Source organism: Sturnus vulgaris, chromosome Z (assembly GCF_052056855.1).
Source record: "Sturnus vulgaris isolate bStuVul1 chromosome Z, bStuVul1.hap1, whole genome shotgun sequence".
Lineage (NCBI taxonomy): Eukaryota > Metazoa > Chordata > Aves > Passeriformes > Sturnidae > Sturnus > Sturnus vulgaris.
The window spans coordinates 10,806,977-10,825,091 of record NC_142283.1 but is presented as its reverse complement, the minus strand read 5'-3'; the positions used below and the strand labels follow the sequence as shown (position 1 = coordinate 10,825,091).

Genomic DNA, 18,115 nt, shown 5'->3' with positions numbered 1-18,115 from the left:
TGTGCCTACAAATCTAGGGGTAAAGTGGTCTTTTTATTTAGAAAGATCTATTAATTAAATACCAGTACAGTGTCATTTCTGTAAAAAATACTTCATGTATCCAAAGGTACTGTATTTTAGTATTTACATTACTGTATTATATAATACCAACTTAGTGCTTAATTTATCCATGTTTCTTTTATCAGTGTATTTCACATTTATTGCCCATAAACTCTTGCACTTTTGTATGGAGAAATTACTGCAGTCTTATGTACTTAAAATAATGTGAAAACCAACATATATCAAATGATGTGAACACTGATTTTCAAGTACTGAAATAACTTAAAAGTTGTCCAGTTTCAAGTTTTAATCATTTCACTTAAAGTTATTTAACTAGTTAATAAACATGTTTTTAATATACTTACTTCTATATCTATGTATGTATGTATGTGTATGTGTACATATTTATGTGTGTGTGTATATAAATTTGTATATTCCATGTTTAAATTTTTCACTTCATATACAGAAACTTGGTTTTGACTCTTTTATTATTGCTTGAGGTGCTTGAGGGCTGATTCTGCTAATTTCCTAATAGATTTTGTTATAGCTGAAATAGTAGTGAAAATTAAGATAAAACAGGGTAGTTTGGAGGACTAAACCTTTAATTTGTGTTGTGTTTGTGATCAGTTCCATGTAGTTTGAATGTGTGTATCTCTGAAGACAAAGTAAAAGAGGGATTTTGTTTCCACATCTGTGCATTTGTTTCATGACTGAGATGGTTTTGAGATAGTAACTCATGTTAAAAAATGAGAGTAACTGTGGAGACAAAAAGCTTGCCAGTTATTTTAACTTACATGATTGGAATGATGTTTTTAAGCCTCCTGGAAGTTAATTATCAGAAGTTATGGACATTCATTATCAAAAATAAAGATACTGAAAAATAATACTGAACATGTTATGCTTAAATTGACTTGGTTAATCCAAAGTGCATTTCTCTTTTAAGTTCCTGCTGCTATATGTCTCATATCTTGCAAAATAAGCAATTCTATATAATCCTTTCTTCAAAGAGCAATAGTAGATGAAAACTGCTCAAAGAATTTTATTTATGTGAATGTTTAAAACTCTGGGCCCATGGGCCCAATTACTTAGGTAATTGAAATAAAGAAGCATTGAAACAAAGGAATACTCATGTTTTTTTCAGCTCAGGACCAATATTACCTCAGGATATAAATCCGTCAGAAATGGACACCATTGAAGATTTGAGAAGAAAACTCCAGAAGCTTGAGAAAATAAATTTGGAATTAACCAATCAGCGCAATCATGATGTAAGGAGTTTGTTTGCTTGCTTGCTTGCTTTATTTTACCCTTGAAATAAATGTAATTTGTTTCCTTAAATACAGTTTGTTTCCTTGAAATAAGCCTCTCATCAAGTGAATCAAAATCACAGTCACTAGTTGGAAAATACAAAGAAATAGCCCTGTACAGACCTCTCATGCCTGTCCATAGGAACTGATATCACTTTCAGTGTCATTGCTCATACTTGAAGGTGTGTGTAAGAAACAACAGCAGTCATGCAGAAGAATATTTTGCACCCCCAGCTTTGGAATTCTCAATGTAAGACATGGTTTGTTTGTTTGAGTGTTTTAATCCTGGTAATTCCAGGGATCCATTTTAGAGAATCACCCCACCGTTGATGGAGCAATGGGAGCACAAGAGCAAATCACTGTATAAGAAGCAGGAATCTCTAAAAAAAATGGATATGGAACAACAGGCTTGGTTTATTGGCTGTATTTAATCTAAAACAGGTGAATGACCACCCACACCAGCTGCCCCTAACAAACTGCTAAGAGCAGAATTGTTACTTGTAGCAGTAATAATAATTCAAACGAAAGAAAATTTTAATGAAATATTTTCTCACTGCTACTTCATTTAGATACTAGTTTGCCGCAAGAGCATCAGGGAAAACCTTTTTAATGGAGTTAAATTATTTCCCATTAATGGAGCTCATGTTAATAAGGATACTGCTCCTTTGTAGATATTCTGAAGAAATGCATGTTTTATCTTCCACCTTCTTGCATTCAAATGGCTTGAATGTGGTAATTTCTGGCAGCAGTGACTAGACTATCTTTCTTATACCAGATAAGAACCCTTTCTGAAGTGTTTTTTTGTTTTGTTTGTTGTGTTTAATAGCATTCTTTTTGATTGCTGGACATCATTGGACTGGAATTTGTGTTTACATAGTGAGTTACTAGGTCTCTGATAATCTAGTATCCCAACATGACTGTTTTTCTAGTTGTTTAATGCAGTTATCAGAAAATTGTCTGTGGAATATAATTACATCTTCTATTGTCTGAAGGCAGAAGTATGTGTGGAAAAACAGAGGTGTATGTTTAAGGTACATGAAAAGCATATAAGAACAGGATCAGTTTTGCATTTTAAAAAAAGCATCCAAAATGTGAAATTTCAAGACTGTATTTCAAATTCAGACATGATGAGATGGCAGCTGTGAATGCAGTTTCCAAAATATTTATTTTCTAGATGTCACGCTATGAAAAAGAAATAATGAAATTAAGGTTGGAACTCGAGAGGGGAGAAGCTCTTCGTCAAGTTCTGGAAAGTGAAATGTCATTTGCTAAAAAAGAGGCTCATGTGCAGATGTGCTCTGCAGAGGATGAGCTATGTGATATAAAAGCCAAGCTTTTGGAACTGCAAGGTAAGTTTTAAAAAAAAAAATGGACCATAGGCTACATCAGTCCCAAGTCATTACAACGAGCAGAGATTGCACAAAATTTTATGGCTACTACATTTTTCGGAAATCTCTTATTTTACAAAACCCTTGCATCTCATATGAATCAAATATAATATCATCTCCTAAACCTATCAATCCCTCTTTTTTCTCTTGCTCCTTACCTTCTGTTACTCCTTCCTTCATTGTGTACAGAATTATAATTAAGGTGCCCCTCTCTACATCCTGCTTGTCACTATGTCCAGTTCTTCCTTTTTCATTTCAGGGGGGAAAACAAATAAAATCTAGTCCTGCTTATTTGTTTACACTCTTTCCAAAAACTTTTTTTTTTCCCCCAGGAGTTCTCATCGTACTGCTTTTTCTCTTTTATCTTTTCACATATTTCTAACTTTTCATTGTTCTTATTTGGCCTCTTCGTGTTTTCTTTGGTTTTCTTTTTATACAAAAAATGTGTGTTATGACAGTAGTACATGGAAAGGAAGGGGTTTACCTAGACATTTTTTCCCCTACTAGTTCTTCATTCAGAAACTCAAATTTTCTTAATTATTCTCAAACAGAGAGAGATTTCTCACACTTAAAAGCTGGGGAGATGCATTTTTTATTACCTATGTAAGTTTAAATTTAGTATAGGAGATGTATTTGTGAACCTTTGGTCTTCACTGAAAGACTGGAGCACTCCTGAAGTTTGTAACCTTACAAGGATGGAAGCAGACTGAAACTTGCAAGTGCACTTACACTGCCAGATTTTTTTTAAAAGATAATAAGAAATCTGTGCTTTCACTCATTTGGAGAACACACAAATTATAAAAATTTATAAATTTATAAAATTTATTTATAAAAATTATAAAAATCAGTTGCTTTAAAATTCTAAAACTGGCTTTTTTTTTATTTGGTTCTTTTGTTTATTTTTTTGTTTTGTTTTGGTTTTGGTTGTTTTGTTTTGTTTCTTGATTTTTTCTGTTTTTTTTTTTTTTTTAATTGGTCTCTTGGAGCCTTGCTCACTATGTGGTACTTTTGATACAATCCCAACTTCTTGGACAGAGTGCCTCACTTGCACCATGTCTTTAGTGTTTTCTCCAAACTGTTTTTCTGCTGTTCTTCTCGAGGCTTGACTTCCTGACATCTGACAGGTCTTCCCCATCATTGTGTCCGCTAATTCTCTGTGTTTCCCAACATATCTCTTCTGATTTTTTCACCTTTCTCCAGCTAGGAAGAAATTTCAGAGGAATGGGATGAATTTGAAGTAAAAATCTATTTGAAAGTGATGATAACATAAATGCAACATTGCTAGTTGTATTCAGTAACATAAAAAGCTAATACAAAATACTTTGATCCAAAAGCCAGTTTGTGAAATGAAGCAAAGTTGCTAGTAAGACTGCTTACAGGAAAAGAACTTTTCCTTGGAATTTAAGATTTCAAAGAGAGGTATATGTAGTATTTCCCTGTCTTGGAGCAGTTGCTGGGCTGAAGATTGAAATCTCTTGAGCAGCAGTAAATTTCCCCGGAAAAGCTAAGCCTTTTCTCATTACCCAACCTGCCTTAGGTTTTCCTAGAGTCTTTTTCATGTGGCAGGTGTCTGTCTTTATTTTTACTTAAACTGAAATTAATTGGTACCGACTAAAGTATCACATAGGTATTTGGAAATAAGCTAGCCGAGTGTTGCCAGAAAAATGCAATGAAGTTCCCTATGCTACTCTTGAAAGAGTTGATTTTTATTTCTTTCCAAAGAGAGAAGAGCTTTAGTTTGTAAAAATCTCCAAAGCATTTCTACATCCTTGTGTGAAAGATATTACAGGAACACAAAACGTGATTGTGATTGTTTGTCTGTAGTGAAACTGAAAGTGTTAATGTTCTAGCATTTCACAGGATATCACAATACACAGAAGAACTTATGTTCATTATACCTCTTTTTCCTGAACATGCTTATTTGCAGTGCTACTTGTCTTTTTCTCTTTTTTTTTTTTTTTTTTTTTTTTTTTTTTTTTTTTTTTTTTTTGGTAAACAACAGTACTCAACGACAAATACCGGCAGAAAGTAGCAGAGACTGAGAAAATGTTTCAAAGTGCTCTGTGGCAATGGGAAGAGGAACAACAAAAATTTGCAGTGGAGAGAGATAACATCCACAGAGCATACCTCACCGAAATGGAATTCCTTATTAAAGAAAAAACTGAAACGGAAAAGGCTTGTCAGGTATGATGTAATAATAGATGGAAAGTTTCATGAGATGCTGACTGAAAGTTTTTTTGGTGCAAAGTCCGTGGTGGATGGGGGTTTTTCTGCTTTAAGGGGGAAAATAATCTCCCTAATAGCTAAATACTGCAGAATAGTTCTGAAGATTACAGCTTTATGAAGTTACACTTAGTGTGTAACAGTGGTTTGGGGCTTTGATGGAATGCGTTGTGGCTGTTTGTCATGGTAATCACCTAACCCAAGCTATCTGCACGAAGTGGTAGAGAAGAACAAAGGAGTTTGTGCACAGCACCTAAGGTCCTTCTCAAAACAAGGAGAAACACGAGTCAGTTTTCATTCAAAACTGATTCTTACAAAAGTAGGGCAGGATATACGCTACTTTTAGACAGTTTTCTTTTTTAAGTTGTCAGGTATACAGCAGAGTAAGCTCTGAGTTCTGGCTAGCACTAAGTGGCTGAGTTCGTTTGAGGAGGCTCTGGAAGGGTCTTGACTTCTGTTGTGTACGGTGTTTTGTAGAAGCTACCTTCAGAGAGTTTAATGCTGCATAAAAGATCAATGTTGAAAAAGTATGCTATGCTCTGTCAAGTGATGTTTGTCCTCAAAAAGGGACAAAAGGAGCAGTGGATAGCTTGGGACGTTGTGTTTTCTGTCAGCTCCCTGGCAGTGTTCTCTCTGCCAGTGGTTGTAGAGGAAGGGGTTTATAAATTATTACTTTCAAGGTGTTGCAGACTTTTGTGTTGTGTATTTACATGCCCGGTTTAAATCTCCTTTAGTTTTTCTGAAGTATAAAATGAAAGCAAGGGAGATTTAACTGTGGTCTTAATACATGCACAGAAGTGTGAGCCTGAGCAGGCAAATCCTGGTTGGAAAAAATGCACTTCATGAACCAGAATTCTGAATTTGGCTGTGAAAATGCTGAGGCAGGCATGGGAGTGAAGTCACAGACTATTGAAATGTGACTCTGGGACACACAGGAAAAGCCATCCTCTCTGCTTTGTGACAGGTTTGTGGTGAGGTCTGGCGGGGTATCCTGCTCCAGGATAGGAGGTGTTGGAGCTCAGTAGGAAGGGCAATAGCATCACCTCGTGGTTAGGCAGGAGATCATAGCCCTTCACGGATTTTTCCTTAGAATACCTGTGAGACTGTGCTGTTTACACATGGTTAAAAAAAAAAAAAAAAGACGTGTTTTTCATGACCAAATATTTGCAGGTGGCTATGGGGATAGTATTAAAGAGTCCTATCACCTCCGAAGAGTTCAGGAATTCTCCAAAACTCTGAAATCCTGCAGCTCATGCTGACTTGTTTAATGAGCTTGATATATTCATGACAATTTTAGCTTGCTAATGTTAATTACATTTCCAGTATAAAATGTTCTAAAAATTTTTGCAGCATTTTACAGCAAACTATCTGTTACTTATTTCCCATTTCCCAGTTCACTTTTGTTAATATCTGGAAGATAAACCTGAAAAAAATAAATATTTCTGTATCTTTCCATGTATATTTTCTGTACAAATGGTTAATTTTGTTTTATTTATTTATTTATTTTGCATTCCGAAGGGAAGAAATCTGTCTTGCTGAACATGCAAAGCTAGAAGATTAACTTAAATTTAGTCCAAATTCATATGGACTATGAGGATTTTGTAGCAGTGACCTCACAGAGCTGCAGAGTCCAGTAATGTCAGTAACGCCAGTAAGTCCCAACCTGCAGCTCAGTTCAATTTCTGTATGCAGAAATTAAAGTCGGGACCAGTTATTTTCTACAGTTATATTCTACTGAGGACTTCATAAGATTTTAAAATAATTCCGTTTCTAGGTAGAAGAAAATCCTTTTCAGAATAGCAGGAATTAAAATTATTTATTCTGTGGGAGTAACTGTTTCTAAAAACATCGAATTTGAAGTTTTAGCAGTTAAAATCAGAACAAAAGTGAACTTTTGCCCCCATGCATCATTTCACCAAATGCACCTTATTTCTATCACTGCCACTGAGCTGGGAGACAGATGAGATTGGAAGTGGTCTACTCTTTTAGGGAAAGATTTCCTGTGTAGATCTGGCTCTGATTTTAGTGTTACCACAGAGTGTGATGCTCACAGTGATTTTTGGGCCAACACAGATTTTTTGTGATGGATTGAAAGATGTCTGCTGTTGGGTAAACACTTTTGTTGATATGTGCTGGCGTCTTAGATTCTAAAATTTTAACATCTTTTAATGCAGTCCCCTGTTGAACTCTCTACTGCAATACTTCATCTTAGCAAAAGTACCCCTTGATGTATTTATTAATTCATTTATCTGTTTCTCTTTAGGAAACTAATGCTGTCCTGCAAAACACGCTCAGGAAGTTGAGGGATATGGAGGTAGAGCACCATGGATGCAGCGAGATCCTGAGGCTCCAGGCTGATCATCTGGATCTCAAGGATAGACAGAAGGAGAGACTTGTCAGGGAGCTTGAGGTAAAGCTTTCTGTCTGCTGCAGGGAGTCTCAGAACGCACTGGCACAAATGAGAAGTTTCATTTTTGAGGGGTGGAACCTCTGAGTTAGGCTGTGAGCTCCTTGTGTTTGATTAACAAAATGTGGAGTTATGCAGGAAACGTGGATTCACAGGTTGTCCTGGTTTAGGATAAATTTGGGAGGAAACCTCTGAATGTGGTCCCTCCAGGGGAAAAAAAAAAGAAAAAGATTCCAAGCAGTCTCTCCCCCAGTCGGCTCAGGGGGAAAAAGGAGAACGAAAAAAATTGGAGAGAAGTGGAAAAAAGAAACCTGTTTATTCAACAGGCAACTCACCTCCCAGCACAGTGAATGAACAGTAGCAAACAGGAACACCTCTCGCCGTTGCGAGGAGATGGCAGATTTAGAAGAGTTCTTTCTGTGGGCAGCCCGGCTCACTCTGCTCTCAGCCCCTCCTGTGCTGGGCAATGCCGCGGCCCAGGCCAGGCCTGCTGGGCCACAGCTCTGAGCTCCCGGGGCTCCCCTGGGTTTGCTGTCCAGAGCAGGTTCAAACAGTTCCAGGAAAACAGAAAAGGGGAAAAAAACAATCCAGGGGGCTTCTCTGCCTCAGCTAGCCAGAAAAACTAACCAAGAGCAAAGGAGAGCTCTCTCTCTCTGTCCACTGCAGACAACACAGTCTGAGAGCAGGAATGGGGGAGCCCGTGCAGTCTCTGATAACAAACTCTGCACTTCTTCTTCCCCACCTTCACTCCTGGAACCAATCTGTCAGGAAAATTAATCCACAAACACCAGAGGTTTATGTCCAAAAAGGAGACAGAGGAGTCCTTTTTGCTTTATTCGACTAAAGGGAGAAGCCATGGGACATTGCCCTGGGATCTCTCAAATTTTTGGAGGACACAGCCTCCTTTTTATCCTATTTTCCCGGCCGCATTTCCTTCTCTCTTTCCCCATTGGCTTAGGTACTTGAGAGGCACAGACTTCCCGGAACGCCTGATACCTGAAATTCCCCTCTAATGTATAACCCTCCCTTTTAATTTTTAATTCTTATAGAATTCATAGTTTTCCCCCCGTTGCTTCTTTCATCTTTCGATATCCAATTTCATTTATCAGCAGCCCTACAGTTTGTTTGTAAAGGCAAATATCTCTTTCCATTCATCAATCAGTGGAATCCATCCCATTGTTTCTTTTATCTCTCAGTGCTAGCCTTATTTATAGGCTGATCCACAACTCATTTGTAAAGACAAATTCAACATTCCTCTCAAGTCTTAAAACTGCAGAATTCAATATTCAACACCAACAGGACAGATGATTTGGGGATATAGGCATCACACAGTCACCCCAAGACACAGCTGAATGCTGCGAGCCTGACCTGAGACTGGTGTTTGAGCAGCAGATGGGAAGAGGTTTATGTCACTGGGAAAATACCCTTGGCAATATGGAGGCATAGGGGGAGTATTTGTGAATTTTTTTTTTAATTTAGTGTGTTAAGCAGGTGAATCTTGTGGGAAGAGGCAAAGATTAAGCCTTTTGGCTGATGCTGTGGAATAGGTTTGGTAAGCTCTGCGCTGTTACTGACTTTCTCATAGGCGTTCCACAGATCTCTGTTTCTCAATTATTCACTTTTATGAATGTGTGAGATTATACAGAGTTTAAATTTATTGCCAACAACTTGTACTTTAATTTCTTTCTTTATTTTTTTTTTCTGTTCATATTTCCCTAACAGAAGTGCTTAGAGTGAGGATTCAGTCTCACATCCTTGTTATTTTGCTCTACCTTTGCAAATCATTGACTTCACTTGTATCTATGTAACCTTAAGTGTCTTAAATTACTTTTAATATTAATGTCTTTTTCTTGATCTTTATTGCATGACTTGAAGGCAGGAATCATTTTGGGGTGTATTGTTCTTTTCAAATCAGTCATCACTCTAAGGGAAAAGATTTTTGTGATAGAAAACAGTGTAGTTAAAATTCCGTATGAATTTCTATTATAGCAGCTCAGTAGTTACTGCTTTTGCTAAAAGTATTTTTTCAATTGAAATTCTATGCCCAGACCTTTATATGGAGATAGTGATAATAAAAAATGCAGCGAGAACATAATTCTACGTCAATTTCTTTAACTAAACAGAAAATACTGTTTTAATAATCTGGATATGTAATTTTTTCTTTTGTTTATTTATTGATATGAGTTTTCACTTCCAAAATGCAGGTAGTTCAGATATCACTGTTTGGTTTATGGAGACCTAATAAATTGAACAAATAAAGTTGTCTTTGTGTGATATTATCATCTTTCTGGACTTAAATATTTTCAAAATGTACTTTCAGGCAGCTATGGAGAAAACAAAGAAACTGGAGGAAAACGCTGAAGCAGCAAGACTAGCACATATGGAATGTAAATACACTGCAGATGTCATGCAGGTAAACTTTTTATTAAATATTTGGTAGAAGTTTACAGCAAAACGAAGATGAACTTGTAAAGGTAAAATCTTCCAAAAATGTTAAGACTTCCTTGCTCCAGTGAAAACACTGAGTAGATTTTTTGCAATGAGTGTCAAAAGTGTACAAGGTAATAGAAAAATAGCTCCTTTTTTTCAGGTAGCTATCAAGTTAATGGAATAAATATTAAAAGAAAATGTCACATCCTTATGTTTGAGAATTCAAAGTAGCATTGAAACAGTGAGGGGAAGGGAAATGTTTCACAATAGTTAAACTGTTAAAATATCCTGTCCTATATCTTTGGAATGGGCACTTAGATAATTTTGGAGATACAGTGCATGCATCCAGCTTATCCAGATGTGGGCTACTAATGCATCCTGAGACTGCAGTTCCAAGTGTGATTATTCATTTCAGCTTCAAAGCTATTATATCTTCAGTTACCAGAGAAGTTTGAATATATAAAAAAATAGAATATGTATACTTGAATATTAAATTCTTGTATTATTAAACTGCATTACACAGGGTTTGACTCATTAAAGCAATTAGGGTTAATTTTAAAAAACGATTGTGAAAAACCTGTAAGATGATTGCTGAGTGATCTTGTACTGACTAAGAAAGCCCTCATACTGGACTTTTGAAAAACTAAATGAGAAAACAAAAAGGAATTTAATCTTTTTTTTCTTTTTTTCTGAGGAACACAAATAAGCATTGCCACTTCTTCAATCAATTGTTTTCTTATGACCTCCTCTAAGTACAGGCACCTAGATTTCTGAAGTGGTGATTAAATAAGTAGTGATGATTTAGTTTTCTTGATTCCCTCTCTACTTTTACAATATACAAAGGAACTGGAAGGGTAACATTCCTTGAAGTTAGAGATTTGTCTTTTATGGATGAAGAACTAGTAAGGTTTTCTTCCTTGTTTATGTGCATGAACAAGCTCCACATGAGGTTTGTTCTGAGTGCAAGTGTAGCTCTTGCTGTCAATCCCACCCTTTCATGAGTCTACATAAAAAATAGAATTCCCCTGGAAAACCTCAGTAATATAAATAATTTGAAAGAGGAAAATCCAAACACCATGAAAGGACAACAAAATGTGCTTTTGGTCAGCACATATCTTTCTGTTTTGAACCCTATGTATTAATACATTTTTACATGTATTCGATGCTTTCTAATTCCATATGGAATTAATAGACTATATTCACCTGTAAAAAGCAGAACACAATGGTGAACAGCATTGAAGACCATGGTAGTCTTTCCTAATTTTTAAAACTGCTTTGTCATCTCTTGGTAGTTAAGAATTCAAGAACTTGAAGATGCTTTGAATAAAAAGCAAGGCGGCAGGAGAGAAGCTGTTTCAGTGGTAGCAAAGAAAGATTTTGGAGAGTCAGAAAATGCACATCAGAGAGGAAAACAAGTGTAAGTTTCCTTCTAAAGCCATTGTAAAGTGGCAGTAGATGGCTTGAGTGCAGCTCATAGTTTACATTCTCTGCAATTTTAAGTCAGCAGAAAATCTAATGCAATGTGACAAACCAACGTTCAGAACCTGACAGTCCATTAATAGCAGGCCCATATCAGTAACCAAAGGTATTGTGATTGGGTAGAGATAACTGGCCTGTTATCTGCCAAGAGAAAAATTTTGAAAATCATAGTCATGGTAGGGTCCAGCCTCCAGTAGTGGTTGGCATGAGAGTAGGAAAACATATCCAGCAGGTCTAGAAAAGATGGCATTTCTATATACACTTACATTATTATGAAAATATTGTTCTCCACTTCAGTGAGCCAGTTGAATCTCTAAGACTCCTGTCAAGAAGTTGTGTATCATTTATAGTGGGTAATCTTTGTTTCCAATTTTTGAATGGCTGTTGAAAGCTTTAATCAGTTTAAAAATATTGAAATGTGTGAGAGCAGTGGAAATCACTTGGGACATGTTTCCTGCCCAGCACAATCTGCTGTGTCTGTGGTAACAGAACTTGGATGACCTCTCTTTCAGCCTAGAGCTGATATGGGTCTGTATACACAGGTGTTTATGTTGACTCACACAAAGAGTAGTGGAGAACGAAAGAAACTGGTTTTCCTACAAGAAAGGAAGTTTGTGGCTTGAGCAATTAATTCAAGATTCATGGTTACAGGGATGGTTTTAGTAAGATACTTAAAACTTGACCTGTAAAAACCTTCGTTGTCCTTTGCAAACATCAGGGTTCTTTGGCTTTCCAACACCATGCCTAAATACTCAGGCAATCTTTTTTAATTCTTCCTTGAATGCTGTCTCTGCTTTTGTCTCCTTTATACTATTGTTTGGCCTTGTAGTTTTCTCATCAGCTGGCTGTTTAGTCATGCCAGGCTCTTGATGTATCTGTTTTCCTGACTGACACAGTACAAGAACAGATTAAAATTCTAGGTAGTCTGCTTTAAAAGTCATGCCAGAGTAGAGTCAGGCATGTGGGAAACTTAGGAGCAAGAACTGTACTTGAAATCAGGGTTGATGATGCAAGTTGTGACTTGGTATCTCTGAAGACAGCTGTTGTGTTAATTAAAATATGAGAAATTCTGTTTGTTATATATAATTTTTAGGCTCTGTCCAAATAATCAATTGAATTTCATGACATAAGGCTTGATAGCTGAAAACATAACCACTTGAAAAGTCATTCTTAGAAGGAATGTAAGTTTCTTCATTCAATTAAAAAAGGCAGGCAACTTCAGGAGCCATATGATGTGCTAACATGGTATCTGCCATATTAATTGATTATCCTTTAAAAGAATATAGTGCATTTGACAAAGCAATTTTGGCTAAAGTATCTTATTGTGGAAACTTTCCAGTTTACAAAGACAGCATGCATCCTCAAATGTGCAATGGAGAGAGGGGGCTGAGGAAAGAAAGGAAACTGAAGAACCCTCTGGGAGATTAGTGAATGCTGCAACCAGCTTCAGCCTGCATGAAGGCCCAGTGGTAAGGAAAAAAAGCCTGTGGCACACATTGTTTTGGCTTTTTTAAACATACTGTCAAAATATTTACTGTACTAAGGATTTGCTGCATTTGCTGTGCTGAGCTGTGGAAGAACTTTGCCATTCTCTTACCCTGTTTGTTATGTTTCCTTTTTCTAAATATAAAACATCAATAAATGTAATCAAGGCCCTGGAGAAGTTAATTTGAAAATGTTTTTTAAGTGATACGCATCTATTTAACTGAAGAGTTGTTTTCGGAAAACTATTATTTAAAAAGTATGAATAAGATGTACTGGCATTCCTAATTAAGGCATTTTGTAGATATGGAATATGATTTCCTGTGAAGAATGTTGTGTGTTTCTACCCAAACTTTTTTTTCGAGCTTCATTAGCTACCATTATAGAATGTTTCTTTCTTTTTCACACAACCTTTTGGTTTTAGCACAAATATTTGACTGTAAAAATTGCTTGTTCGAATGTAGCAAAACAGGGTATTTTTTGTTGTTGTTTTGTTTGTTTGTTTGTTTTGCTGTGGATTTGGCACATTGGATGTATTTCACTGGATTATTTTTTGAAATCTTTCTCCTCTTGCATGACCACTTTGGGCCTTTCTACTGTCTTTACCCAACTACATTTTGAATTACAATTTTGCCTTTTTTTTCATAGCAGCAGGGACAAAGGAAAGCTCTTAGCATATCTAGAAAACCTCTCTTTCCATTGTGTGGTATTGATCTATTTCAACTCCTAGCAATATAAACTTTTTTATGGCGGTGGCTTGGAAACTTCTCTTTCTATCTCAGTGCTCTGAGCATGGAAGGTAAATGTGATCTGTTCCCTGCTGACAGGAGCAGAGACCACATCAGTTCAGACCTTGTTCAGTTGATGGAGTTATTTCATGCTTTGTCTTAGTATTACTCACTGCCCAAGCAGGTCTGCAATTATTAAACTGAAGAAAAAGAAAATCAGAATCTTCTTTTTTTTCTTTTTGGGAGACTAACAGCATCTTGCATTCCATCATTAATGCATTAAAAGATGTTTGCTGGCCTAGTTAGCCTGAAAAGTAATTTCATCAGGCACAAAAGGAATACAAAGAGAGAAAAGCAACTGTCTGCCCTAACTACAGAAGTTAATGATTGCTATTTATAACTACAAAACAAAATTACAAGCTAAAACCATTCTACTAGAAACCGTAAGTGCTTGCTAGCTGTTACAGTAAGAGTTTTCCTTTTTATTTGTATTCCTTAGTTAAATAGATATATTCTATATTACAAGAATTCAGGACAAGATTCCATTCATGATCAAGATTTCTAGTAATAGAAACAGTACTTAATGGTGTGCTCAAATTAATGTTATGTATTGGGATTTATTTTGTAATGAGACAGGACTACTGAGAGATGTTGTAAAAGATGGTTTATTGCTTTATTACATTATCAGTCTCATAGAAGGGTCAGACATTAAAGGTGTTACACCCAACACCATAACATCAGAAGCCAATCTAATTTTCAGTTACAATGCTTTATATAAGTTTTTAGCCAATCAAAATTCACTAGCGTCTTCTTACACCAATCATTAATTCCTTTGTGTTTCATAGCTTTACCACAATGTGTCATTTTTCAACCAATCATCTAACACTTTATAAATTTACATTGATACATCTTAAACATCCAACAAACTTTATAACAGGTTCTGTTGCTAAACTTTAAAATCATTTACTATCTTACTTAACATACTGCTTTGCTTACATAATGCATATCTCCGTTTGCTTAAAACATACTGTTACTTAAACTACAAACTTATATTCTTGTTTTATGACTGTTTTACTTTTAATGCTCTCATTCTCGTAGCCTTCTCTAAGGTCTTAGGTCAAACCTTGTATCCATCTCTCGAGCCTGTATGCACTAGGCCTTGGGACTTTTCTGTCCCTGGATTTCCCACAGTTATATTACTGAAAGGTTAAACAAAAAAGAGATTGATTCACTGTCATAGTCATAGAGTTGGTTGTTTAAATTGTTTTACTCAAAGGATTTCAAACCACAGGACTGTCCTAAGCAGGTAATAAAAATACTCGATTTTGGAGTAGTTGTATTAGTGGTTCCCTTGTGAGATTAGATATTTATTGCCTTGGATGGCTTTGTATTTCTCCCAAAGCTTTTTGTATTTATTTGGGATGTCCTTGTATGTGATCCTGTTGGCTCTATTGATACAGCTTTCATATTGCTTCCCAAACCAAAAAATCAGAAGACTGCAGCAGAAACTAAGTATAGATAACATTTAATATATTGCTGTTGGACTTTGCTCTACCCATGCTAAAACTGTGTGAAAAAGTCAGTGTGTTCTCTTCCCTTCATTTTCATTTCCACTTTCCTGACCTATACAGTATTTTTTCATATTTTATACCACTTTTATGCTCTCTGAATATGTTCTTTCCATTCCAGTCTGATAATTTTATATTGATCTCTAATTGTACTGATACAGTGATTTACATACTTCGTGCTCATGGCATTTGGGATACAGCTTTCTATTATCTTAATCAAAGTTTCTAAGTTGTTTAAATGTACTAAATGTATGAAGAATTGAATTTCTACTGCATGCTTTTATTCCTATAGTTTATTTATAACCTGAAGCAATTTATTATACCACTAATTTAAATCACTGTAAATAAATGAGGCATGGCTTGTGGAGTTTGACTGATGGCGACCTATTTTGGCCAGTTATTTAATCATATATAATCCATGCAAAACAAATTTTAAAAATAATTAAAGTGTGTTGTGCTGCCAAGACAACTGGACAATTTTCTGTGCACCATGTAGGTGTTGGGGCACAGTTTGAATGCACCTGAAAGTATTAACAGGGGTGAATGAATTGGATCTACTAAGAGCATGGAAATTTTTATCTGTGCCAGGTCATGATTGTGGTCCCCAAGGGACTGGGATTTATTCACATTATTTACATACTGTGCCTAATTAGATACATTTTGTGAAATCTGTTTTCTTACACTGCTGTAATATTATGCAATATTATGACTGCAATTGTTAGAAATTAACTGAGGAATTTTGTAAAGCTGCGAGAATAAACTGTGAGGGTTTGTTTCCAGCTGCATGCAGCGCTGCTACTACGCATATGATGCATTTCTCTTGATTTTAACATTGCCCAGATACAGCAATAAATTTTTGTGTTCCAGAAGGAGCTGTCCATCCTCCTGAACATATTCCAGAGCATGGCAGACGGCCACGTGATTGCCAGACACCCAGACGTTCCCCTGGAAGTGTTACCTTGGAGAGAGTTTTGTGAACTCTTGCGTGAGAACGTTGAAGCCCTGATCTTGAACTTCCACGAGGCTAACAAGAGGGTGAGTGTCCCCAGGCACCAGCTGCCTCTGCTGAGCTCAGTGACATTTGTTCACACTGCAGTCTTGATAAAAAGGACTGATATTCATCCCCCCCCAGAAGGATTTGGACGTTAACAAATGAATACCATTAATTACGGCTTGTCCACTGCTCAGTTTGATGCTGTTGCTGTGGGCATTTAGATCTGACTGGAGTGTGCATCAGTGTCTCAGCTCCACTTTCTGTGCAGGACATTCTGAAAGGACATGATAGTGATATGAGCCACAAAAATCCTAATTAAAAGATAGTAAATTCATCTTACTGATAAAGAAATTCACAGGATGTACTCATCAACAGTCATGAACCAAGTTTTTATTTTACCATAATCCAGATGTACTATTTGAAAGAATGCCAGTGTGGGGTTTTTTTTGTTTAATTGTGACTTTTGGATTATGACATTTTTATTCAGAAACACAATAGAAATACCTATCATAAAACATGTCAGTATTTGTGTGGAGAAGGAGTTGTATTTTCTGAGTTATTTTAATGCACATGAGCTTACTTGGCCTTTCTCCCCAGAAATCCTTGTGTTTTTAGAAAGGAAAAAAACCCTTTTTACGTAAGTCAGCTGGTTCTTGAGACTAAGTTGTGCCACTCTTTAGAATTTCACTTTTTGTTCTGGTTTATTTCTCTTTTGAAGTAGGGGAGGAAAGGGAAGGAAAGGGAAGGGAGTGAATATTGTTGGCAGTGTTTGTGGGGCTTGTGTCTTATTGTTGCTTGCTTTTTAATTAAATATTGTTATTGAGAGTGATTGTGAGGTCTCTAGGGCTCTTTTGATGTACTTAGCCGCTTTTCTGGGATTTTAGATTGTGTTGTACAAAACTTTTTTTCCCACAGTTCGGTGTGATCTATCTGGAAGTATCTTGCTGATATTTCTAGTAACAAGGTGCAGGTGTGTCCATTTGGAGATCATTGTTGGCTTGGTTCATTCCTCCATTTAGTTTGCATGGGAGGTGCAGTGGTAAACCACAAGGGTGAATCCGTTCACCCTTGTTGAAAACACACCATAAACTTGTGAGCTACTTGTAAGGAAAACATTCTCTATGCTAGAATTCCCTGAAATGGTTTTAAAACTTTATAATAATCTGGAATGTCTTTGCTTTTCAACAGCAAAAACAACAACGACAAAAGCCCAACCGAAACACAACAAAAAACCCACAAACAAAGAAACAATTAAAATCTGTTTTTAAATTATTGTTTGCAATGGTCACAGACTTCTAAAGGATGTACTTGGATTACTAATTTACTAAAATGCAATACAGTTCTTTTAAAAAATGTATGAGGTGTCTGCCTCGGGTTTCCTGAAAGAGGGTGACATCTGCAAAATGGTATAAGATGGCAAAACCGAAATCAAATAGAATACTTTGTTTCAAAACAAATTTCAGTTTTGTTTTGAGAACCAAGTAATTAATCTGCCATGAAAAGTTTTACTTAGTTTTAATAAAAATATTGTAGAAATTACGTTTTAGATTTTATGCTGGAATAGTCTGTGCTTAACTTAAAGTGAAAAGGTAAACCGTAATTTCTTCTTAAATGCTTGTCACACAGATATCTCACCTGGAATATATTTGCAAGCACAAGACTTACACTGTGAACAACCTTCAGCGGAACCAGAAGAATGCTTTGGCAAAAATGTCTGAACAGTTAAAAGCACAAGAACATTGCTGGCAGAAAGAAAAGAAATATCTTGAACACCAGTACTCAAATCTCCTTGCAGAAGTTCATGCAAGAGCACAGGTATGGTGCTGTGAATTTATTTTTCTTTAAACATTTGATGGATTATTTCTGTAGTTTAAGCCCCTTAGCAGTTTAAGTTCATCTGGGAATTTTAGTATATTTTTAAAGTTAAAAAAACCCAACCAAACAACAAACCAACCCATCACTGTGCTAATATTAACATCACTTAAAATAAGAAATAAATGACTTTATTGAAGCATTCTGAAGACAATTTGACCTACAGCCCCAGTTCAGAAGCCTGATTTGGTCTACAGTTGG

General features: G+C 36.1%; 1 protein-coding gene across 1 annotated transcript in view; it reads left to right on the top strand.

The window, feature by feature from the left end:
• The first annotated feature begins 1,220 nt into the window (after positions 1-1,220).
• LOC106864358 (coiled-coil domain-containing protein 171-like) overlaps positions 1,221-18,115 on the top strand; it is a 33,902-nt gene continuing 17,007 nt past the window's right edge. Inside the window, exons 1-9 of the mRNA XM_088156461.1 lie at positions 1,221-1,304; positions 2,518-2,692; positions 4,734-4,828; positions 7,218-7,364; positions 9,682-9,774; positions 11,084-11,208; positions 12,610-12,739; positions 15,916-16,083; positions 17,669-17,857. Of these exons, the coding sequence (XP_088012587.1) occupies positions 1,221-1,304; positions 2,518-2,692; positions 4,734-4,828; positions 7,218-7,364; positions 9,682-9,774; positions 11,084-11,208; positions 12,610-12,739; positions 15,916-16,083; positions 17,669-17,857 (1,206 nt within the window). The remainder of the gene's footprint in view (positions 1,305-2,517; positions 2,693-4,733; positions 4,829-7,217; positions 7,365-9,681; positions 9,775-11,083; positions 11,209-12,609; positions 12,740-15,915; positions 16,084-17,668; positions 17,858-18,115) is intronic.